The 25,369-nt window shown below is 50.3% G+C and overlaps 1 protein-coding gene across 1 annotated transcript; it reads left to right on the top strand.

Annotated features, from left to right (window-relative positions):
- Nucleotides 1-23,875, top strand: LOC109453419 (SEC14-like protein 2). Its single transcript, XM_019743106.2, has 14 exons — nucleotides 1-96; nucleotides 404-427; nucleotides 3,063-3,238; nucleotides 5,394-5,469; nucleotides 9,923-9,966; nucleotides 10,329-10,388; nucleotides 10,661-10,849; nucleotides 12,072-12,167; nucleotides 12,350-12,410; nucleotides 12,816-12,899; nucleotides 16,003-16,109; nucleotides 16,192-16,331; nucleotides 16,480-16,649; nucleotides 22,301-23,875. Exons 3-14 carry the CDS (start codon nucleotides 3,185-3,187, stop codon nucleotides 22,429-22,431), a joined length of 1,212 nt encoding a protein of 403 aa, XP_019598665.1. The 5' UTR covers nucleotides 1-96; nucleotides 404-427; nucleotides 3,063-3,184; the 3' UTR covers nucleotides 22,432-23,875.
- The last annotated feature ends 1,494 nt before the right edge of the window (nucleotides 23,876-25,369 follow it).

Genomic DNA, 25,369 nt, shown 5'->3' with positions numbered 1-25,369 from the left:
GAGTGGAAGTCAAGAAACCAGGGAGTCACTGCAGAGGAACAACACACCTAGCGGCGATGGAGAATTGTGGGGCAGGTGTTGGGAGATAGAGAAAAGGTGAGGATGGGCAGGAGGGACCCTCTTTTAATAACCTTTAAAGCTTGAAGGAGTTTACCAGATTATTATTCTAGGATTTATATTATCAGATTAACTAGCTGTTCCATAGTGGATTGGAGGTAGATAAATTTCAGTGGAGGAAGGAGAAGCAGGCAGCCACGGGCCTGGGAAGGGCAGAATTTACTTAGGTCTTTATTGTGGGTAACGCCAGATTCCTGGAGAGGTAGTGGCGGGGGTGAGAGGGGGCAGTTGGTTGGAGCTGGGGACTGTTTTCTGCTGGGTAAATGTTTTCTTTGTGCTTTCCCAGGCAGCTTCTGCATGCAGCTCCCAGGTAAGTCCATGCCCTGGCCCACAGGTACCTGGCAACTTATGGCCCAGAAGCCAGGAATGTGGGTTCAAGTCTCAACTCTCCACATGCACTCTTACCCTCAGATTCCTCGATAAATCACCTGACCTTCCCACATGGGCTTAAGTGAAAAGCTAGATCTGGAAGTGCCCTGTAAACTGTAAAGTGCCAATGCAACATAAAGGTTGTTCTTCTATTTTCCTTTGAGTAGGCTCTACACTGAAATGAACATCTTGCCCCTGGAAAGATCTTAAATAAAGATCTCAGCCACATATCCAGCAAGGATTGCAGACATGCCCTGCCCTAAACCAGAAGCTGATGATTTTTTAACTAGGGCAAGACTGCTGGGACTGCCTGAAAACACTTCACAGAGGTGGGGTGCGGACTGTCAGCCACAGGGCTGAACCTGTGCCCTGCAGAAGAATTCTATGGTGGAGGCCATGACAGGTGCAGAAGGAAAGCCTCCCAAGTCTTGAATGGGTCTGCTATAGCCTGCCTCTGTCTTCTACCCCAGAGTGCTTTCTACTCTCTTATAGGTATAAGTGTAGAGGTGGGGCATTCTGGGAGGTGGGGTGCCCACAGGCTCCTGGGCTTAGCTCTGCCTGCGTTAATTCTAGGCAGTAAAGGGAGGGTGTGACTGAACGCCTTCCACGCAGCAGGTACCGGCAAAGCTCTCCCACTTAACGGTTTGGGGAAATGTATGCCTTCTTTGGGCCTAGCTTCCACAGCTGTTAAGTGAAGTGAGCTGCCTGATACTTGAAGGATCTGTGTTTATATGCAGTCAGGGTTCCCCCAGCACCTATCTCTGTGCCTATTGGAGCATTTCTTGCATTCTTTCAGCACATGTTTATTGAACAGCCCATGTGTAAGATGCTCTGGTGGGAGTAGAGGGCTTGTGGGCCTTCAGAGATGTGTAAAACAAGCCCCTATGCCTCAGGACCTCATGGTCCAGCAGGGCAGATGCCGCTAAGCAAGGCCTTATCAAGGTTCTGCCAATCCTCCCTGCCTCCTCCTACTCTCCCCTCCTCTCTAGATGCAGCCACATTTCCCACCAACCACCAACATTTTGCTCATGTCGTTGAGCTGCCATGGAATGAATGAATCTCCCTTCCATTTCCTTCCCACCCCACTTTGTAAGGCCCAGCTCCAATGCCACTCCCTCCATGAAGCCTTCGACTATTCTTCCAGCCCAAAACAAACTGTCCCTTTTTAAACCAGCTCCCAGGTCCTTGCTGCCTCTTCTTGTGACAAATACCTGGCCTTTTTATTCTAGTTGAATATCTAGGTGCCTGTGTCTTATCTGTGGGAGGACAGGATGGGTCCCCAGAACAGGGCATAGGGCCTGGCACACAGCAGAAGAAAAGAATGGCCCAAGGCACATGACAGTGGAGGTCGGATTAGAATGGAGGGGAGGGGACCCCCAGTAGAGGGGAAGGGCTGTGGAGTCCTGAAAGGAGGAAACGGCTCTTTCTATGGGGAAGAGGCTGTGACTGGGGCACGCAGGACTTGCAGCTACCTGCAAACTCTTCTGGCCCCTGGGCTTGAGCCGGGAAGGGGGTGGGGAAGCAGATAAGCAGATAGCAGGCCTGCTTCCATTGGGCCATGACTTTCTCTTTGTTTTCCTCCAAGTCCACCCTGCCTCCCCACCCGGAGGCTGAAGCCTGGCCAGGCAGGCAGCAAAGGGAGGCTGTGCTGGACAACCCAGGAAGTAGTGATCACAGAGGAGAACCCAGGACTAGGCACTGCATTGGGTGAATTACATACATTCGCTCACTGTATCCTTTCAGGCTGACTTGAAATCCAGACCATCTGTTAAGTTGGTGCAAAAGTAATTGCGGGTTTTGCAGTTATTTTTAACCTTTTAAACCACAATTACTTTTGCACCAAGCTAATACCTCCAATGAGTGAATGAAGAAGCTTGGATTCAGAGAGGTGAAGTCTCTTGCTAAAGTGTCCTACAAGTGGAGGGTTCAGAACTCCAACCCAGGTCTTTGAGGCACTCTTCCATGCTGGCTGAGGGTGTGAGCAACTTAAGAGCAACTCTTGAAGTGCTGAGAAGGTCAGAGGCGGGGTACAGGGCCCTGGGTGGGGAGATCCCATCTGTGTTTCCTTGTTCCCCTTCAGCCTGTCTGCCCACAAGTGGAGGGTGAAGGCTGTCACCACGGAAAGGCCCCAACGTGGGTTGGCAGTAGTTGTCCAAAACCGATGGCAGAACAGAAGAGCAAGGGCTCCAGAGAGAAATGGCCAATACCATAGTTCCCAGAGGCAGGGCAATGGCTAGGCACAAGGGGACCTGACCTCCCACAGCGTCACAGGCAAGCTCCCTGCTGTTTTGGGAGGAGAGGCTATGGGGGCCTGATCTTAGAAGAGCTCATAGACAGTACCTAGTTGGGGAAACTAAGACTAATCGAGCTCAGATGTCTCATCTGAGGTCACACTGGGAGCTAAGAGTAAATTTGGGACCAGAACCCAGATTTCTTGTTCTTTGGATGCACTCTGGCCCCGGCCTGGGTTGGGCACTCCTGCTCACCTCCAGTCTGGTCTCCGACTTCAGGAGGGCGGAGGGGGACGCGTCAGAGGCCCGCCCCATCGCATCCTTATTGGCGGTCCTTTAAATTAGGGCGGGGCTTGGCGGTCAGCCTAGTGGCCCGGGCAAAGGCTGGGACTTCAGCGGCAGAGAACGAGTCCAAGCTCCATCAGCTGCTGCAACCGCCGCGCCCCAAGCCCCGAGCCTGAGCCACGATGAGCGGCAGAGTCGGCGACCTGAATCCCAAGCAAAAGGAGGCGCTGGCCAAGGTGAGCTTCATCCTGGCCCGGCCCCAGCCGCGGCCAGGTCCTGGTCCTCGCCCTCTGGCGGCAGCCGGCCGGGAAGGCGCTGGGTGGGGGGCGAGCGACGGTCCCCGGCAGTTGGGCTGCAGCGCGAGCAGCAGCCGCGGCACCTGGCAGATCCCGTCCCGCCCCTCCTCCCTCTGCCGGCTGAGGGGGCCCCGAGAAATGTAGCCACCCCGGCCCGAACCCCGAGAGAACCCTTGGAAATATCACTGGGAAGAAGTGGTTGCTCTAAGTGGAAGCCCTTGGAGGCAGCTCAGGGCACAAAGACAACATTCATTCGGAACTGGCAGCCGGGCCCCGGGGGCAGGAGCAGGGCCCCCAGGTTTGTTTTCATTTCCGGGAGGTTTTCCTCTTGCAGGGGCAGTGGCACCAGGGAAAGGGCGCTGTACAGCTCCTTAGGAGACTTCCATTACCCCTGCTCTGGTCCCAAGTCGCTCTGTGACCTTGGGCAAAACCAGTCCTTACATCTGTTTGCTCCTTGATGAACAGAAATGAGGAGGTTAGACCAGATGCTGTGGAAGGGAGCACCTTCCAGTGTGAAGTCTGGGATACTTCCCGAGACCCTGTGGGTTGGGGTTGGTTTAAGCAGAGACGGCCCTCCGCTGTCCTGCAATCCAGGCCCCTCCATGGCTGGGGAGTTGGGCTATTGCTCTTCAGAAAGTTAAGAGGTAAGCCTGGCTTTGCCTTGGCACTTAGGCAGAGGAGGGAGCAACAATTCGGTGGCTGGACCCCCTCCCTACCACCTAAATCTCTTCTTGTCTGTAGTCCTTAGGGAGAGGGTAGGTTGACTGTTCTTGGAGCCAAAGCCAATGGGGTCCAGACTCAAGGTTTGGAGGCTCCACAGCCACGCAGTTTTCCGTTGCTGGGAAAGAGTAGGGGGAGAGACGTCTCCTGCCATGACAAAGAGGCTGAGGCACCAGCCCTATGAAGGTTTTGCCCAGGCTGGGCCTCCCCCATCCCAGGGAGGCTGGATAGGGAGGTTTCAGATTTTACCGCTGACCTGCAGTGGAAGTCAAGCACAGAGGGATTAGGTGGTGATTAAACTGGAAACCAGGGGCTGGGTAGGGTCCTTGATAAGGGGTGGCTTCATGCCTGGGCCCTGGATTGAGCAGTTTACCTGGGAGTCTGGGAGCTGTTTGGGGGATGGGATGGTCTGAGTCCCTGGCTGACCTGAGCAAGGGGCAGAGGTGGCTGGTCCTCATTGATCCCCTCTGCGGCTCCCCTGTGGTCAGTGACTAGAGAAAGATGAGTGGCTGGGAACAGGAGGTATGGGGAGGGCATGCGCAGCGGGTGTGCTCACTTACAGGGTAGTGAGCAGTTGGAAGTGGGTGTGGCTATCCGGTGGGGTCACTGTCCTTCTTCCTTGTTTGGCACTCCCTGCATTTCCCCCCTTCATGGCTTCCCGTTGGAACTGTACCCTCCACCTGGATGGCCCTCCTCCTACTGCCTTTGATGTCCTTCAAGCCCAACTCAAATGTCATCTTTTTTTATATGAAGTCATATGAGACCACTTTCTTCCTGGCCCCGGCCAGAATCAAACTCTTCCTTCCCTTTGCTCTGTGAAACACATTGCTCACCAGTCCATTTCTAAGGGGGCAAAAGATCATGAAAGAGTGCATGTTCTGGCCTTGGAAAAGACCTGGGTTTGCATCCCAGCTCTGCTGTTTGACCTTGGGCGTGTTATTAAGCCTCTCTGAGCTCTAATTCCTTCATCTATAAAATGGGGACAGTAATAGCTCTAGGGACTGAATGAGGTGGGAATAAGATAAGTGCCAAGTTCAGTGCTGGGCACATGAGGAATGCTTGGTAAACTGACATCTTTTCCCATGGCATGTCCCAGAACGTCTGTAATCACAGTTCACTGAGACAGGAACCAGCCACACTGGAGTGTGGAGGTGTATGCAGCCAGGCAGGGGCAGTGTTTGAATCCCTTCCCACCTCCTCCTGCCACCTTGCTCCCCTCTGCGGGATAGACAGAGCGCCCCACGCAGCCCAAGTGCCCAGTGTCTGCCGAGTGGACCTGTGTGCAAGATGGGTCCCGAAAAGCCCCTATGGAGAGTCCTGGGCAGAGGGAGTTCAGGTTGGGACCTGTCACTCACCTAGCTGTTTCTCCCTACAGTTTCGGGAGAATGTCAAAGATGTGTTGCCCATCCTGCCGAATCCAGATGACTATTTTCTCCTGCGCTGGCTCCGAGGTGAGGGAAGGGGGGCTGCGGGAGGCTGTGGCAGGGGCTTGTTCTCGGTTACAAAATGGCACCCTCTGGAAACCTTGGCCCTGGTAATCTGAGCATCTGGAGTATTCAACCTTTAGAACCAAAAGGACCGTTGGCAATCATATAACCTCAACCCTCCTACTAGATAGATGACATTGAGGCATGGAGAGGTGAAGTAATTTTCCCCAAGTCACACAAGTGCTTGAGCTGCAGGCAAAAAGAGGACTAGTGCCCAGTACGCTTTCCATCCGCTCTACCGATGGAGTTGGCGAAGCAGATTGAGGAAAAGCTGAGAAAGGCCCCAGCCATGTGGGAAGTCGGAGGCACAGCCAAGTTTAGAACCAGAGTCCTGGCTCCTGGAAGAGGTTGGGCCCCTCTGTGGCCTGTTGGGATGGCAGGGCACCTACTGCCAGCAGTTTGGCAGCTTGAAGAAGGGACAGAGTACATGGGGAACATGGGGGCTCAGCCTGAACTACATTGACAAGACTCCCCTCAAGCCACCAGCAGACTCCAGAGCCCCGAGTTCTAGTTCTAGCTGTGCCTCAGCTTGGCTGTGGTACCTGGGCTAGGGGCGAACATCTGCCCTAGGACCCTCTCTGAGAGAGCAGGATGAGACAGGGTGCCCTGCCTATTGCAAGATGTGACATGACAGAGCTCGGCACATGGTGAGGCAAATGCACACGTTTCTATTAGCATCAGGGTCACAGTCAACCCCATGCCCCAACTCCTGAAATCTTTCCGTTCTTTTCCCTCTTCTCCTTCCCCGGTGTTTCAAGTCATGTGCTACCCTCTCTGGTTCTTGTGACATACTTTTTTTTTTAATTGAAATTTTATCACCAGGCATAGAAAAGATAGAGAATAAATTCCACTTTCTTAGATTAGCAGAGATTAAGTTGTGATGTGGAATCATAGTTCAAAAATTAAAGTACAAATCGTGCCTGATTATTTATTTATAGATACACACAAGGAGTCTTGGGGCAGGTGAAGAGCTGGATTTTCATTTTTTGTGCAGAAACTGAATACAGCTGGCATGCTCTGAGGGGCTGCTAGCAGGTACCCCAGGGCACGTGCAGCCAGAGAGCTACATGGGGCCCTGTAGGCCTCTAGAAGTGCCAATTTCCCCTGTCCCTGGAAAAGCTGTACATCCATGCTCCCAGCCCACCCAGAGAGGGTGGAGGGGCAGGGCAGGGGTGGCAGAGGAGTCCATCCAGGGCTGGAGGATATCTTGGCCCAGGACTTTGACAAAGGACTATAGCTAGAAGAGGGCAGGTGGAGAAAGTGGGAAGCCAGTGCTGCCTTAAAAGACCAGCTGATTTCCATAGTGGCAGCACCAATCTGCAATGCCATCAACAGTGCAGGGAGACCCCTTCATGGACAGTGTAGATGCTTGACCACTACACTGTACACCTGACACTGAAGTTGAATAATATTGTATGTCAACTATAATTTATATATATATATATATATATATATATATAATGTGTGTATATATATATACATATATATGTGTATATATATGTACATTTATATATATGTATATATATTCCATATCCATAGGGAATAGAGTCAATGGAATTGTAATAGATATATATGATGTCAGAGGGGCAATAGATTGGGGGAGGGGGGTTATCACTTTGTGAGGGTGAAATGTCTAACTAGTTCATTGTTTTGTACACCTGAAACTAAAAAAAAAAAAAAAAGTCCAGCTGTATGATCATCAAACAAACTACCGAACGAACTGCTGTTAGGTGAACAAGTGTGGTTTCAGAAAGCTGTGAACGGCACAGCTCTCTTTTATCTAAGAGGAGGCCAGCCCGGGGCCCTGCAGCTGGTTTCCCAGGCACCCCCAACTCTCCAGTCCTGGGGATAAGCCCTCTCTTTGCAGGAACATCAAAGAGTGTGGTTATCCTCATTTGACAGATGAGAAAACAGGCTCAGAGAGGGGAGGCACTTACCTGAAGGCACACAGCTAATGTGAAGCAGAATCAGGGCAGAAACCTAGCGCCCCAGATCCCCAGGCCAGCATCCTCGCCAGTAAGCCACAGCGGTCCCCTGAAACCAAGCTGTGCCATTTCAGAGGAAGTATCTCCACTTTACTTGTGCCTCACATTTCCTGGGCAGGAGCTTAGGCCTGGTCAGATTCTACTATGAATTTCAGTTAGGGTTTTTGTTGCCTTTATTATTATTATTATTATTTTAAGGAACATTTTCTCTTTCTTCCTTTGGTCCCAAAGGAAATATCTGCAAGGTGCACACGAACAGAATGTCTTTCTCTAACCGAAGTGTGAACTGAGGTCTTACTCTTTCCCCCTTTCCCCTGGTGGGCTCAGTTTTCTGTTGGCCTCAGGCCCTGAGAGCAGGCCCACACATCGCCACTGTCTCCTTTGACTTTGGCTGAGCTCTGGGCACCTCAGCAAGGAAGGTCAGATGGCAAGAGAGAAACAAGGAGGTGGTAGGAACCCTATGGAGGGCAGAGCAGGTCTGAGTCTTCCCATTTTCCAGGCCTAGAAAGTGATCAAATAAGAACCCCGGAGAGCTGCTCCTAGGTGGGCTTCTCGGGCAGTGCCCGGGAGCCATGCTTTGAGCTGCCCCTGACCAGGGCAGCAGGAGCCCTGGAAAGACCTGACTCAGCAGAGCATGGGGAGGGACCAGTCCAGATGCTGCCAGGGGCAAGTGGCAATGCAGGGAGGGCCCTTGAAGAAGACCCTGGATGTTGGACCCTGGCAGATAAGGGTTAACTGGAGAGCCACCCTGAGATAAGGGGGCTCACAGTTCACCTCCACTCCTATTCTCTGGAAGATAAGGTCTCTCCTCACAGTGAGGGGTGCCCCTCCGATGGAGAATTGCCACTTTCACAGTCCAGCTGACCTCCCCTATCACGAGAGTATATTGCCTTGCATCTTCCATGCTGCCAAGATGGCACATCAAAGGGCAGTCAGAAGGAACTTCCCAAGAGTGAAGGCTGTTCAGTTCTGCAAATGTGTGTCCAGCTCCGATGACTGGCGTGGCATCACTCAAATCTCTTGATGTACCACGCATGCATCAAGAGGGACTGGATTTCATGATAGCAGAATCAGGCAATGTGCTCGGCCACTCCTGGGGAGCAGTGATTAGGGACCAGTGACAGTCCAGAGGGCAGCCTATCTGGCCTAGGTTTTGTGGTTGTCAAGCAGATCTTGATGTCGATCAAATCCACAGAGCTGGGAGGGACAGTTCATAGGTCAGGTGGCAAAACTGGTTAGAATCTGGATCTCAACATGTCTTTAAAGGATAAAATGAAGCTGACTGTTACAAGATGAAATCTGTTAGGGATGAAGCCAAGAAAACTACGTCACAATACATGGGATGGAAGCTTAGCAGCAGAACTGCTGAAAAGCATTTAGGGGTTTCAGCTGACTCGAAGTGCCACCTGAGTTCGGGGTGTGACCATTGCCCAGAAAGTTCTTAGGCTTTATTGGAGAATGGTAGACAACACCTAGTGCTGTGCTCAGCTGGGGACAGCACACTTGAAGAGGAGCAATGGCCAACTGGAAAAGACCCAAAGGGAAGGTTTTGGGTGAACTTGAAACCAAGCTGTGAGGAATGGTGAAAGGATCCACAGAGGGGCAGCATGATAGCAAGAGGGACGCAGGTGGCCGCACAGAGTTTGCCAGTGATGGAAAGGTGGTCACATGGCTGAGGTCACGACCACTCTCTAAGTGTCTCTGGGTGGATCTCCACTCAGTAAAACAATGAGGTCTGAGTGCCAATGAAAACAGTTTATTTGGGAGCAGGTGGCTTTGGGGGGCGGGGGTGGTGAGGTCTTTGTGTTCAAGTTTGAGTCAGACAACTTGTTGGGGTTCGTGCATAAAATAGAGTTAGCCCATGTGAACTTTAATTCTGAAACTTTTCAGGAACCCTGGGAGGAGGGCCCTCTGTATCCCACTGGGGTATTCGTGGGTCCTTTGAGGACACGGCAATGTTGACTGGAAGCTGATCAACCCCCCACCCCCATCCTACTGGGATTATCTGCCAGTTTTTCGCCAGATTACGGGGCCGCTGTGTTCATCTTCGAACTGTGGGTCAAATTCTCAGGACTGGATGTTAGACTGTGGAAGAGATTAACTTTGTGTAAGGGGAAGGCTAAGTGATAAGGGAGTCCAGGGTTCGTTTTCCCTGAGAGGTGATAAGACCCTTCACCTGATTGCATTCACTAGGGTAAAACTCTGAAGTTGCAATGCTGCCCCCACCTGCCCTGAACCTTGACCTGCTCTCCAGGGGCTGTGGTGCTCCGGACGCCCTCAGTGCAGGGCCTTATATTAGCTTCTGCATGTGGGGTGATCAGAAAGTTAACTGAGGCATGACAGAGGGGCTGGCCCCAGTATGGGAAGAGGGAAATCTTGTCCTTGGTTGCCCAGTCTGCTAGCCTAAACTTGACCAAATTTTGCTGTTACAGCAAGAAGCTTTGACTTGCAGAAGTCCGAGGCCATGCTCCGGAAGGTAAGATCCATTTGTTTCCAAATCCCATGGTTGCCTCCATGCTCGCCTGTCAGAATCACACCTTGCTTGAACTTCTGCGTGTGACTTGTCTGACATAGCTGAGTATTAGCCAACCATTACTGCTTTAGTGAATTCTCTTCCCTGGAAACACCAAACTTTCACAGGTCTGGGCCAGCCAAGAATTACTTCTGCTGAGACCTCTAAAATAGGCAACGCCTTCTTTCGCATTCTGCCAGTTGCCCTCTCATGACTCCCCTGTGGTCTGGTGGTCTGTTCACGCTGTCACCCATTGCTAGATGACGATTAAGGGGCCCTCCCTGTCCTGCCTTCATTTGATTAAAGCCTTGATTGTGTGTTTGCAGCATGTGGAGTTCCGAAAGCAAAAGGACATTGAAAACGTCCTGAGCTGGCAGCCTCCAGAGGTGAGGACAGATGGTCCTGGCCCACCCTTCTGTTAGGTTATAGGCCCACAATCCCACGGTCTGTGTCCCGGGTCTATGGGAATGGGACTTTCAGAGAAAAGTCTGACACTGCCAAGTGGGCCCTAATGGTTCCCAGAATGGAGGTCCATCGGCACCCAGGGGAAGGCTGTGGTGGGAGAGACGGATGAGTCCAGAAAAAGGCCCTGGGATACAGGAAAGGTGTGGCCGCCCTGGGCCTGCTGACCAGGTGCCTGCTCTGTGTCTTTACCCAGGTGGTCCAACTGTACCTAACTGGGGGCATGTGTGGCTACGACATGGAAGGCTCTCCCATCTGGTACGATATCGTTGGACCTCTGGATGCCAGGGGTCTGATCCTCTCAGCCACCAAACAGGACTTGCTGAAGACCAAGATGCGGGACTGTGAGCGGCTGTTGCAGGAGTGTCATCGCCAGTCTGAAAAGGCGAGTGGGCAGCATGGCTGCACACGAGTTGATCACGGTAGAGGCATGCGGGCAGAAGCAGCATCGCAGAGGGACCTAAGCACATCTTCAGGGCTGAGGCCTGGAGCTTTGGATTTCCCTGACCAGTGAAATTTCAACGGTTTAGGGACTGACATATGTTGCCAAATTTTTAATTTTCTAAGTAAGCACTTCAAAACAATTGCCAGCTCCTAGGTATATTACGGTGATTTTTCTCATTTCTCTGGGCACCAGTGAGATCTTTGTCATGGATCACCCCATCCTGAGATGTATTTGGGTGTCACTGGTATGGATGAGCTCAGATTCTGTGTTTCTCTAACTCTGTGTTTAAAAACAAGATAAGGACAACTGATTTCCTTACTGAGAAAAAAGCTGAAGAGTAAGCTACCGCTGCTACCATGAGCTTTCCTCCTTCCTGCCTCTTCAGCAGGTGTAAACACCCAATGAAACGATGGGATTAAGTTTGGGGCCATTTCAACACGGTCATCCACAAATACTCACTGAGAGCTTAGTGTGTACAAGGACCCTGAAACCTGGGGAGGCAAAGAAGCATTAGACGGGAATGCACCCTTGGGGTCGACAGACAGCATCTGTGCCCAGGACGAGATGGGTGGCTGCACAAGGCCCCTTGGATGGAGCGTTGTGTGGTGCTGCACACAGAGGAATAGGGGGGCCACCAGGGCAAACTGCAGATCAGAAGGGACCTCAGATGTAACTGGGATCCAACCAGTGGTTTACTGGATGAGAACACAGAGACCTAGGTAGGAAGGGTGACTTTCTGGGCCACACAGTTCCGGCCTGAGGTGATGACCGTGTTTCCCCCAAAAGAAGACGTAGCTGGACAATCAGCTCTAATTCGTCTTTTGGAGCAAAAATTAATATTATAGTAAAATAAGACCGGGTCTTACAATAAAATAAGACCGGGATTATAATATAATATAATATAATATAATATAATATAATATAATAAACATAATACTGGGTCTTATATTAATTTTTGCTCCAAAAGATGCATTAGAGCTGATTGTCCAGCTACGTCTTATTTTCGGGGAAACAGGGTATCTCCATTTGGAAAACACTAGGTACTGCCCTGCCCAGATCCAGTTGCAATATGAGCACATGACACAATCAGCATTTGCTCCAAACTGGGTGGGTTCCTGCAGCGGGGCAGGCTGCTGTGACTCTGCTCCTCTGTCCTCTGCAGCTGGGGAAGAGAGTGGATACCGTCACCCTGATTTATGACTGCGAGGGGCTTGGCCTTAAGCATCTCTGGAAGCCTGCTGTGGAGACCTACATAGAGGTGAGGGGCAGGACTGGGGAAGCAGGGTGGGACGGTGAGAGAATGGGAGAGTGGGCCCCTCTGCTAGGGCGCCCCGTGGGACGGGTGAGGTGATGGCAGCAGAGTCTAGTCGGGAGGAGGCAGGGCCTCTCGCCGTGGCAAGAGGTCTGAGCCTGCTGGGCTCCTTGATTTTGTTTCCACAGTTTCTCTGCATGGTTGAGGATAATTACCCTGAAACACTGAAGCGTCTTTTTGTTATTAAAGGTAAGTTGGGAACTCCCCATGAGGAAGCCAAATGGGAAAGAGGGGCTCAAGAAGTTACTGGGACAGATTCAGGAGAGTAAACCAGAGTGAGCCAAAGGAAGGGATCTGAGGACCCTTGACATATCCAGACTACGCTCCAATCGACAAAGTGTTAGGATTTATTACTGCCTTCGAGCCACCCAGCGGGTGAGACAGGAAGACGATACCCACTTGACTATACCCACGGTACCGATGGGGAAGCTGGAACTCAGAGAGGTGCCTGTGCTGAGTCTCACACCCGAGGCTGCCCGTGTGGGCTCCACGGCACTAGGGGACATGTGACCTGACACAGGGGGCTGCAGACGACACTGTGAGACACAGAGAGGGCACTGCTCCCAGTCTCACATCACCTGGTCTCTGTTCTAGCCCCGAAGCTGTTTCCTGTGGCCTATAACCTGGTCAAACCTTTCCTGAGTGAGGAAACTCGTAGGAAGATCATGGTCCTCGGGGGTGAGTAGCCCAGACTCTTCTCAGTTCCACAGGATGGCCTGTGGCCCAAACTGGGGACGGCTTTAGAGGTATGACCTCAGCCACAAAGGCAAAGGTTTCTTAGCTGGTTTGGTGGCAGTGGGACCCAGGAGCAAGCTGGGGCTGGGCTAGGGTCGTCCTGTCTGTTTTCATAAGAACTCTTTTTCTCAGACACTCTAGAAGAAAGTACTGAGCTCAGCATTGTAGATTCAAAGATGAATGAACCGCCAGTCCTTGCCCTCAAGGAGCTTACAGTGTTAAGCTTACAGGAGTGAGAAGACCTTCAGGGAGAAAGCTATGATAAAACTAGAAAAGGTGCTAGAAACAGCCTAGAGGAGGTGCTGTGGAGGTCACAGGAGCAGAGGTTGCTTTCAGTTGGGGGCAAGTTGAAGTGACTTTATTTGATGCGTGCTGACTAGGTGCCAAGGCGGCAAAGGTGAATCAGACAAGAGTTCCTTGAAGAGTGCTCTCCCTCTTGGGGAAGGGAGCCATGAACCCACTTGACTTAGGGAGGAGGTGATGTCTGATGGAATGAGTAGGAGGCAGCCAGATGAAGCAAGATAGCAAAGCTGTCGGACTTAAGGAATAGCATTGAGCAAAGACCTGACACACCATGGCACGGCAGTTGTAGAGGGCATAGAAGGATATGGCAAGGGATGAAACCGAAGAGGGAGCCAGGGGCAGGTCACAGAGAATCCAGGGCACGATGCTGAGAAGCCGGGACATGACTCTACATGCCACTGGGAACCAAAGGAGAGCTCTAAGCAGGAAGGACCGGGATCAGATTTTAAGTTGAGACACACCATATTGGCAAGATCACGAAGGACAGATACCCGTTTGCCCACTGTGGCCATAGTCCATGAAATAGGTGTTGCAAGCTTGAGTCGAAGCAGTGGCCATAGGGATAGACAGGAGAGGATGGATTGACAAAGGACTCATTTAGGAAGTAGAACAGCAGAAGTCAATTGACTAGATGCAGGAAGGGAGGAAGAAGCATCTAGAATGACTCCGGTGTCTGGCATGCACGACAGAGTATTGCAGTCACGGATGGAAGTAATTCAACTGAGGAACACAACTAGAACAATAAGCTCTAAGTTGAGTTTGAAGAGTGTGAGATACACAGATGTTGGAGATACTGGAGCCTGAAGCTTAGGTGTGAACTCCAGCCTGGAGGTTTGGAAGTTAAAGGCAGCAGCTAAGACCTTGAGAGGAGATACAAACGACTACGCACAGGGAAACAGAGGCTAAGCCCTGGGGAATATCCAAGCTCAAGGGCTGGCAGAGGAAGAGCCCACCAGGGAGACTGAGAAGTGACTGAGGAGGCAGGCAGGGGAGCAGGTGGGCAGGGACTGGGTTCGCAAGGAAGTGGGGAGAACATCTGGCGACAAGGGAGGCCATATAGGAAGATGCCAGGAATCAGGCCAGCCAGGGACAGACAGGAACCAGTTTTGTCGGAGCATTAAGTGGAGCGGTGGGAGAAAAGGCTAGAGAGAGGTAGATTGGGACTAGGTAGATCAGGGCAGGCTTGAGGCCACCTCGAGAGTTGAACTTGGGGGTGGGGACTCGGAAGGTTTCTGAATGTTGACCTTTAGGCAACACATTGCAAGTGGAGATTTTCCAGCTGTGTGCTGGTGAATCCTAGGAGTGGAATGAGGCGGTCTGGAAAGTCCAGGACTTCAGGGTTCTCGTCCTGGCTCTCGCAACAAGTTCTGCTGCTTGTTGCCTCAGCGACTCTCAGGAAGAGATGTCGCTGGTAAGATGGGAAGAACCGCTCTGGCCTTATTCCAACTCTCCAGCTGAGCGGGAGGGGAAGAAATACAAAATCCGAGCAAAGGCTCTGGTGGTTTTGGCTTCTCTGCTACCACCCACCGTGAGCATGCGACAGTTAGGTTTCCTGGCAGCAGGGCTGTGGAGGAGGTTCAGTCTGTTCTCTCACCCACACCTGAAATTCTTTCAACCAAACCCGACTCGGGCTGAGAAGGCACAGGATCTTCAACAGAGGAGGGAAGGCATTCACTCAGGGCTGGTCAGTGGAGCTGAGCAGCACAGATTAAATCACCCTAAGACCACAGACACTGCGTTCCAGGAGTTGCATGGTCTTAGCTCTCTGAAATCTGAGGCTGGGAGACCCTGGACCGTCTCCGTGGGTTTCCAGCCAGCTCCACTGGCAGAGGACACTGGGTTGTACCCCATGACTTGAAGCTGCCGCCTATACACGGTTTCTAGAATCAGCATTGGAAAGGTTTCCAGTATCAAAATATTGTACTTGGCTGGTATTTGTTGAGGAAATTTGAATGGAAGAGAAATGGTTCACAGCATTGGCTGCAATAGAGTCAAACTCTCCTAGTTAGGAAAGGGCTTGGTTATTAAAAAAAAAAAAAAAAGGTCAATCACTGGCAACTTAACAGCCTGAAAACCTGGAGCAGAAGTGAAATTGTGGCTGGGAAACCCATTTCAGGGGTCACTCTAGAGTGATGCATTCAGTCCACAAGTCACAAATGAGCACAGTTACGCGTGGGCGAAAGTGGGGGATGAGACACGGTCATGCCGTCATGGAGCTCAGTCTAACCAGGACAGTTCTTGTGGATCCTGGCCCTCGTCTGCCACACATACTCCCTCTGTATGGACTGCCCTTCCCTCCTTTCTTTGTTCCCTCCTCCCTGCACTTCAAATGTTTGTATCACTTTCCTGGGAGCGATACCAAACTCTCCTATGCGTTGGGCACTCTTATAGTTTACGACACCCTCTCAAGTACTTGGTTCACTTCACTCCCCCATAACGTGTTGGGGCAGGAGGAACTAGGCTCAGAATGAAGCGGTTTGCCTAAAGCCACTCAGCGGGCCAGAGACAATGGGGGCAGGACCCCAGGACTCCTGATTCCTGGTCCAGGGCAGGGCAGTGCTCTGGGTGATGACTCCTCCTGAACGCCCTGCAGTGCTGTGTGCATGTCACATGCTCCTAAGGCCTGTTTTGTGTGCAGGGGCAGAGGGGGTTTGTTTCTGCCTCTTTGTGTAGACTGCCTGGGCTGTGATGAAATTTTGCCTAGTGGTGACCCTTCTTTCTCCTTCCTTACCTCTTCTGCCAGGAAACTGGAAGGAGGTTTTACTGAAATATGTCAGCCCTGACCAGGTGCCTGTGGAGTATGGGGGCACCATGACTGACCCTGATGGAGACCCCAAGTGCAAATCCAAGGTATGGGTCACCAGGGGCTGGAGGTGACCAGGGAAGCCTGGCTCAAATGCACAGTCCAGCTGACTCTACGCTCTGCTTCTAGATTAACTATGGGGGTGAAATCCCCAAGAAGTATTATGTGCGAGACCAACTGAAGCAGCAGTATGAGCACACTGTGCAGATTTCCCGTGGTTCCTCCCACCAAGTGGAGTATGAGATCCTCTTCCCCGGATGTGTCCTCAGGTAGGGTTCTGGACCCTTCCAGGAAAACGGAGCCTTTCAGCTGGAGGTGCCAGAGGGTGGGCTGGGGTGGGAGAAACCCTGGTGACGGGACCCTAGAGAAGGTACACACGGACAAAATCATGTCTCCATGGGTGGATGTCCTCTCCAGGTGGCAGTTCATGTCAGATGGCTCGGACATCGGTTTTGGGATTTTCCTGAAGACGAAGATGGGGGAACGACAGAAGGCAGGGGAGATGACAGAGGTGTTGCCCAACCAGAGGTACAACGCTCACCTGGTGCCTGAGGATGGGTCCCTCACCTGCACCGAACCTGGCATCTGTAAGTATCTCTGTCGTGGCTGAAAGTCCCTGCCCTCGCTGTCTGCCTGTGACATCCCTCTTTTCCCTCTTTCTCCACGCTGTTAGAAGTTCTAACGTTGCACAGGTGAGGAAACTTAGGCTAGGGGAAGTGAAATGACCTTCTGAAAGTTACCTAGCTGGTTCCCAGCACGGTGGGACTCTGATCTGATCTGACCCAGTACAGGTGTCACAGGGCTAGGTGATCACAGGGGTTCCGAATGTCTGCTTTCTGGTCCAGGTCTGTCACTGTGACCAGACATGTCTCGGGAATTCTTCCCCACACATCAGAGACTCAGAACTGGCCGGGGGGAGGACAGGCATCACAGAGTAAGCAGGGTCTCGAAAAGCTCAGCCTTAATCCCTCTGAGACTCACTCATCTCCAGGTTGATCAAGAAATGGGCACAGAATGTGCACAGGAAGTTTAACCCAAGATGAGTAAGAATGGCAGAGTCATTGGAAAAGTGTTTGACTCCGTCATCTTTGCTACATCGATTAAAATTCCCGTTGACTCAGCAATTCTACTTACACCAATTCAGCCTACAGAAATATTTACACAGAGACACAAAGACATAGATACGAGGAAGTTTCTAGCAACCTGGAAACTGACAAATGAAAGGGCCTTAAAAAGGTCTTGTTAAATAAATTATGGTCCATCCATACAATGGAGTACAATATATCCACTAAAGAAAGTAAGTTGACATGTAGGATGTCTGATACATGTTAAAAAATACAGTATGAAACATAGCATATATGGTATACACTCACTTGGGTTAATAAAGTATACACAGGAAAGAATTCTGGGGAACCTACGCTACCTGTAATGGTGGTTACCTCTGGGGTAGGAAGCTTATAGAGGGCTTGCATTTTTCACACTACAGCAGGTTCTCGGATAACGTCATTTTGTCCAATGTTGTCTCATTAAGTTGATGAGACAACAAAAGGATTCCTGGCCAGGGCCACTGTGTGTGTGGAGTTTGCATATCCTCCCTACAGGGGTTTTCTTTGGGTACTCTGGTTTCCTCCCACATTTCAAAGATGTGCATGCAAAGTGAACTGTTGAGTCTACGTTGTCCCAGTATGAATGAGTGTGGGTGTGTGTGTGCGTGCGTGTGCCCTGTGCTGGAATGGCATCCAGTCTGGGCTGGATTCCCGCCTTGCGTCCTGAGCAGCTGGCTCTGGCCACCTGTGACCCTGAATTAGAATAAGCTGGTTGGAAAATCATTATCTTACTTGTTTTTATTAATCTTTCTTAAACGTATGTATAGCTCACATTTATTTCAATGCTTCATATGAGAAGTATTTTGGGTCTTTCGAAATTTGGTGATGTGTCTGTGACCAGAAAGATCTTAACCCTCGTTTGTATTGATTAGCCTGTCGTAAAACTGTTTCTATCCATTCACCTACGGTCATTTCACTTCAAGTCGTAGAACCTATCTACAACATTAAGTGAGGACTTCCCGTAGTTCTGCAAATACAATTTATTTCCAACGACCATATACTACAGTTAGAAGCAGAAAACCCATATACACACAAACCCTATCAAATCTCCAGTTTCTTTTCTGTCAGAGCCAAGGCGCCGGGCGTGGAAAATCAGTGAGCGCAAGGCCTTTATCACCAGGTTGCGTTGGACCTGCCTGCTGACTAGTCCTGAAGCAAGTGACTTAGCCTCCCTGAGCTTCCGTTTCCCGATTGCTCCAGTGAGGATCAAATTCTCTACCTCATAGGGAAAAGTGATGAGGAAATGTGATGAGGTCTATGCAGCACTTAGCATAACGCCTGGCATACAGCGAGCACCCAGCACACTGTAGCCCACCATTACTGTGATGAGGGCAAGACCTGGGGGAGAAGGGTCATCCTGGGGATAGTGCTGGAGATGGGGGGAGCCCTGGGCCCCATTTCCACAGCAGCACCACCAGAGATCTGAACCAACCCCATAGATAACTTGGCCTGTATCTGTCCACACCGTGACCCCGACCTCAGGTTCCGTGTCCTTCCCTACATGCCAGGCAGCCTTCGGTCTCTACTGCCCCCTCCTCACAGATGCTCTGCCATATGGCTCTCCAGGGAGGAGGAGTATTCTTGTTAGTGAGCAGCCAGGTCCTGGGAGAGAAGGCGTAAGCCGTGCGCTTCAGCTGCAGTGAGGCTCGGCCCCAGCCCAGATACGGTCATCCACAGAGCACAAAGCATTGTGTACACACAAGCTTGGATTTCTTTATTTACTGGGCCGGGAAGCTGAGGTACAGAGAAGGGATGTCCTCTCGCGTACAGAGTAGCTTGTGTAGACACCAAGAGACAGAGGCGATAGAGAATCCTAGGACCCTGGTCCGGGATCTCTTGGCTGTAGACTGTCCCAGAGATGATGACCAGGTGGCAGAGGAGAGTGGAGTCCAGGCCAGGGAAGCAATTTACCCCAGATCATGCAGCCAGGAGCAGAGCCCAACCATTAGCGGGCTTCATGCATTACCCCGTAATAGTATCTGAAGGACACAGCCTGAGAAAGGAGCGTGAAGCTTTTAACAGGCTTCGGTTTGCAAATCCCAAATTTATTTGAGCTCTTCTTGGATCCATTCCCAGGTGAAGCATATATCATGTTTCCCCCAAAATAAGACCGGGTCTTATATTAATTCTTGCTCCAAAAGACGCATGAGGGCTTATGTTCAGAGGATGTCATCCTGAAAAATCATGGTAGGGCTTATTTCCTGGTTAGGTCTTATGTTTGGGGAAACACAGTACGTGCCTGCAGGGCCCTTGAGTGGGAGCTGCTTGTCCAGTCCCAGGAGGAGCAGAGGCAGGCTGCAGCGTCCATGCTCCCTTCCCAGGTGTAAAGACAAATAGGTGGGCTCAGCTGTTGTCTGAGCCCATGTCTCAGGTGAGACCTGCGCCCAGAGAAAACCCATTGTTGGGTTATAAGCTCACCTGTGTAAGGGCAATGCCCGTGGAGAACCGGGCAACCCCCTGCAAAACGGAACCGAATCACCCGGTGGAGAAGTGAAAACTGTGCCTGGCTCCAATGGCAAGAGCACATTAACTCTCCCCAGGCCGCTCTTGTCTGTGACCGACCCCTCAATTACTGAGGAGGAAGAACAAAGTCGGAATTGATTTCACTTTTCTTCCCCTTAACAAATATTTCTTGTGGGCCTGAGTCAGGTAGCATACTCTATAGGGAAAGAAAAAGATTCAGAAAAAAAGATCTGGACTTTGCCAGGAGTGCACAACGTAGTGTAGAAGACCTGAAACACTAAAGATTAAATAGTACGGCCAGGCAGCGTTGGGGAGAAAAGAGCCCCGTCGGGCACCAGGCTGCCTGGTTTCGGAGTCCAGCTTTGCTCCTAACTCTCCGAGTGTTCTGAGCAAGTGTCTCTAAATAACTAGATTTTGCTTTCCTTCTTAAAATGAGGGGAGTCAGCTAGAGCAGGAGATCTTAATCTGGGGTTCATGGACTCCCCAGAGCCGTGATTGTCAATCTTAAACCAAACACCTCCTTTTTATAACAGGGTCTCATGTCCCTTTCACTACTCAGAAATGAAATTCACAGATAATATAACCCACTGACATAGATCATTACAAAATCAATATCATCTATCTGGAGAAATAAAAGGAAGCTAATTTAGAATGTATATTTCTTCCAATCCATACATGAGAGGGCACGATTACATCCATACACCCCCCTCTCTTCCGAATGGCACTTTTCCATGATGGGCTCCAGGGGATCTAAAATTGTGTGACAATTTCCCCTGATGATGAAAACATCAGACGCTCAAGGGGGTCAGTTCAGGAGTTAAGGAGCCCTCGCCTGGAGGGTCTCCGGGGCTCTATGAGTCTGTGAGTACCTGACTGGTGTCAAAATGAACCAAGCAGTTCATGAACTCCACTCCCCTCAGGCCTGGACCTCTTCTTCGGAACAGCCCCTTTCTTGTTGTTGAGGGCAGAATATCATGCTAGACAGAGGCATCTCAGTCCTGGTGCTTAGTCCAAGGAACTCCAAGATTTCTCCAGCACGACTGACTCTAGTTGCTAAGGCTCTGCCATTCGGCAGAGAGGAAGCTTTCCTTTTTCCAGAGGGACTATGGGTCCTCTGGGGCAGAGAGCAAAATGAATAACTAATATTAACTTCACACCATGAAGAATGGTGGTGTGTCTACCCTCAGTCTAAAGTATGCATTTGTTTCCAGGGACAGGAAGGGGGAAAGGTTAAGCCTCAGGATTAAATATACAGATTTTCTGGTTTTGTTTTTGTTTGTTTTGTTTTGTTTGGCTGGGAAAAGTGAGAAAAGACCAGGATAGAGATGGGGCAGAGCTAGTGTTTCGTTTTCACACTATGTTCTGTTGAAGGGGTGTTTGAAATGCAACAACTTCTCAAAAAAAGAAAAAAAAAAAAGGGTTAGTCCTTGGCCAGAAAACCTTTTCTGTCAACTTCATGCCCATTTTCTCTCTAAAAGAGAAACCACTCCTAACAGGTCTTATCTATTATCTTATCAAATATTTTCTATCCCTTTAGAAGCATTACATATTGCCACAATATACAGGACATGTACACACATGTATACATTCACAGGAATTATATCTGTCATTCAATGTATGGTTGAAGGAATTTTGAAATTTTAAAACTCATCACAGGATTTGAGAAAACTTTCCTTCTAAAACAAGCACCTGAGCAGTATCATCAAAGAGAACTTGGCAGTGCAGGTAGACCAAGTAGCAAAGCCAAAACAATTTTTTTTACATCTATATTGAAAAAATGTTACAAACTATATACAAATTGCTGCAACTTGCTTCTTTGACCTAAGGATACATTCTTTCCCAGTCACTTCTTAGGGAGCTAACCTTTTTCTTTTTATATCTGAACCATATTTCATCATACATATTACACTATAAACATTTTAAGCAATTCTTCTTTGAACATTTGACTTTTCCCAAACTTTTAGTCTTACAAACAGGGATGCAATGAGCATCTTTGTCCATTTAAATTTCTATGGGATAAAGTTCTAGTTCAAAAAGTTTGCAGTTGACCTTTTGTCAGAAACTAAACAGGGCCGGGCTTTTCAGACAGCAATGCAAACCAGAGGGAAATTCCACCTCTATCACTTCTTCACTGTGACACAGTGACCTCCTTTTTTATAGGATATAAAACAGAACTAATGCTGAAAGCATAGTTATTTTGAGTAGTAAAATTATATATATATATATATATATATATATATATATATATATATATATGACCAACCCAGTGCTGAGACACATAAATAGCCGCTGTTACCGTTACTATTATTGTTGTGACAACTACTGCAGCTATGAGTTCTAATCCTCCTTTTTCAAGGCCTAGTTCAAGCTCTAATTCCTCTAAAAAGCCTTTCACGTGATTTCAGTCTATAGAGTCCTCTCTTTCCAGGCTGTTACATCTTTCCAAGATGTGGGTGTCTCTCTCACTCTTCTGGCACTTGGCATATTCTGTCATACTGTTTTCTCTCCGTGAACATCTTGTCGATGCAGCTAGACTCAGTTGCAGAAGGTGAAGGACCATTGCTCCTACCACCTTCATCCTCATTACCTATCACACAGCCTCGCTCAGTCAACAACAAGCACTATCCCCTGAATGTCCCCTGAATGTCTGGTTTTCTGCCTCCCCTCAGATGTCCTGCGGTTTGACAACACCTACAGCTTCATTCATGCCAAGAAAGTCAGTTTCACTGTGGAGGTCCTGCTTCCTGACAAAGCTTCAGAAGAGAAGATACAAGAGCTGGGGTCAGTCACCCCAAAGTAATGCCTCCTCCCACAGCAGGCCTGGCTCCCTCAGTGTCTCCCTGTCAGTTTCTATCCCTTACAGCAGTCATTTTCCAGCACCCTGACACCCAAAGAAACTGGGCAGAAGAAAGACCTCAGCTGGATCTGGGGAGCTTTCATCTCAAAATTAGGAAGAGGGAGAGTAGCAGGAGGTGGTCTCCTTGCCATTTAGGTTACTAAGAATTCCCCAGGGGCTGGGCACCGTGACAGGATCTATTTGTCCTGTAAGCTGTGTCCACATCACCTACTTGTGACAGCTGAGACAGGAAGGGGTTGTCATGGGGTGGCAGCAGGGAAGAAACTAGAAAAAAGGGGAGAGATTGAGACTTAATACTTCAGGGAAGCCAGCAGCAGGGGAGGAACTTGCAGCCAAATGAACGTGTAAGGCTAGATCATAATAAGGAGTAACAAGGTAGCCGGTTGGTAGAAGTATGGTGGGGCTCAGAAGCTCTTCTAGACTTCCTATCACTGAGGATGGGTCTTTGGCTTTCCTCAGGTCTCAGGAGGTGGCCAAGAGTCAGCATAGATCTTCCCACTTGGGTAGACAGGCAGGCCTTTCCATCATCTTGAGTGAGAGCCTCAGCAACTCCTGGGCCCACTGGCTGCCTCTTTAATTACTAATGATTGTCATTGATTCAGAGCTTCCTGGGACAGTGAGCTTTGGTACCCAGCCACTATCCTCCAATGCAAACACAGCACAGGAAAATTACCTCCAGGGAACCCAGCTCTGGGAAGGGCGGCTGGGGATGGGTGTGTCCTGACGCTTCCACTGCCCTTTTCAGTGCAGCTTCCCTTCAACTAACTCTCCACTTGAGCCTCCTACACAAAAAATGACAAGTGGGATCCAGACAGTAGAACTCAGTGAGAGCAATTGCCAGTTTGTTTCCCACGGTGCTCGCCAACTCGCTTCCTGATTGACCTAAACAAGGCCTTGGCAGTTCCATCTCTGTGGGAGGCCTTTGGTGGGTGCCATGGCTTCCTAGTGCCTGGTGGGGAAGCTGCCCAGGCAGGAGGCCAAAGGCCAGGCCAGCATCTGGCAGAGCCAGGGGCTGGAGGCAGCCACAAATAGCTTCGGCCCCTCCATCCACGGTGACAAGCAGGGATAGCCATAGATGGCCATGGGGACGCTCAGCGACCAGGAGGTGGAGGGCACCGGCTCTGCAGGCAACCACAGCTCTTGTCCCAACCCTATGTCCTGCAAACGCACACCACGACCTGGGCTGCAGAGAATATGGGAAGGCGGCTCAGCCTGGGGAGCTGGTCTGGCGAAGCTGAAGGAGCTGGAGGAGGGACAGGGCTGGCGCGGTCCTGAGGGGGTCATAGGCCGCAAGGGCCCAGCCAGAACCCTCAGGAGGACATCCCGACTTTGGTTTACAACGCTCTGTTAGCAAAATTAACCAATGAATAAAGCAACGTTCAGTGCACAGGGAGTGGAAGTCAATGCCTACCGCCTCGCTCCTCGCTATCCATCACTCCAAGCTTCTGCCTCAGGAACCTAGCAACAACATTTAACGGCTAATAGGCGGGGCGCATGCACAGAAACCACCCTCTACTCCTCTGGCGTGTACTTTCCCAGGGTGCGCAAAGGCCAACTTGCCTCCTGATTGGCTCAGCTGGTGGGCTGTCTTCCGCCATCTTTGCTAAGGGCAGTAAGGGTACTTCTGTTCGCCTTCACGGTCCGGGCGGAGGCCCCGCCCACTCGGACTTTTCAATGAGTGCCGGGTGGTTCCTGCTCGCTGACACATGCGGGTTTGGCGAGCGCGCGCGGCGCCCGCAGTGGGCGCTGAGTGGAAGGGAGGCGGGGAAGAGACGGTCACGTGGTCTTAGGGACTGTCTCCTAATTCCGCGCCAGCACTGCCAATGTTTCAGGGGTTTTGAGCCCGAAGCCCAGCTTGCTGCGAGGTCACCGCTGAGAGACAGCGACGCCTAGGGCTGTAAACGGGATCCTCAAGAGGGAGTCTGTGGTCTTCATTTTCCCCATTTTTACTTGATGATAATAAAAGCTAATTCTTTAATGAGAGCCTGCTGGGTACCACGCAACAACTCTGCTTACACTTTGTTGCAAATATTCAAGGAAATAATACGCGTAAGGCATTTAGAAGAGAGCCTAGTACAAGTGAGCTGCTCATTTGTTCACAGACGTGACTAACAGCTAATAGGCGGAACAACTAGGATTTGAACTCAGAACTGCTTGTCTATGCTTGTTTATAATGGCTGTGTCTTTGCTCACTGATACCTTCAAAGGATTCACAGAACTGCACTCGTTGCTCACATGAGTAAACTGAGATCCAGCAGGGGAAGAGCTCCCTCCTTAGTAATCACTAACTGCCAAGTCCCCTCATTCTGTTCTGATCATTTCCCTGAAGTCTTGTACCCCAACCCTGTTTCCCTGACCTCATTTATTCATTCATTAATTCATCCAAGGTCCTGCCCCCAAGAGGCTCTGTCTAGGGGCATACGGACCCAGTGAGACCCCAGTGCTTGATAGATGAACATGGCACCTGCAGGGAAGGGACTCTAGAGTCCAAACATCCACCTGGCCAGGATGCTCACAATTCACTCTTCCAGCCTCATTTACCGAGCTCATCTAAGAGCACAGGCTCTGAAGTCAATCCAGGCTTCACCACTTAGCAGTTGTATGACCTGGGAAAGTGACCCATATTTTCTGTGCCTCTATTTCCTCATCTGTAAAGTGGGGGTCACAGGTTGGTGGGAAGGTTTAAGGAAGTAATCTGTCTAGAGTCTTTCTTTAGCTGGTAAAGTCTTTAGCCGTTAGTCTTTGACCAACGGTCTGGCCAGTAGTAAACACAATTAACGATGAGTTATAATTAATTCTCATCCTAGGAGTGAACGCTGTCGTGTTTCCCATTTAACGAATGGAGTGAGACTCAGAGAAGTACAGGCTTTTACTCGAGGTC

Source organism: Rhinolophus sinicus, linkage group LG16 (assembly GCF_036562045.2).
Source record: "Rhinolophus sinicus isolate RSC01 linkage group LG16, ASM3656204v1, whole genome shotgun sequence".
NCBI classification, from domain to species: domain Eukaryota; kingdom Metazoa; phylum Chordata; class Mammalia; order Chiroptera; family Rhinolophidae; genus Rhinolophus; species Rhinolophus sinicus.
This window is presented reverse-complemented; position numbering and strand designations above follow the sequence as displayed.

Excerpts from the sequence above, each read along its gene's own strand:
- LOC109453419 (XM_019743106.2), top strand. The coding sequence starts at position 3,185 with ATGAGCGGCAGAGTCGGCGACCTGAATCCCAAGCAAAAGGAGGCGCTG. Across the intron at positions 10,389-10,660 it reads TGAGCTGGCAGCCTCCAGAG|GTGGTCCAACTGTACCTAAC; the intron begins GTGAGGACAGAT and ends GTCTTTACCCAG. Across the intron at positions 16,650-22,300 it reads CTGCACCGAACCTGGCATCT|ATGTCCTGCGGTTTGACAAC; the intron begins GTAAGTATCTCT and ends GCCTCCCCTCAG.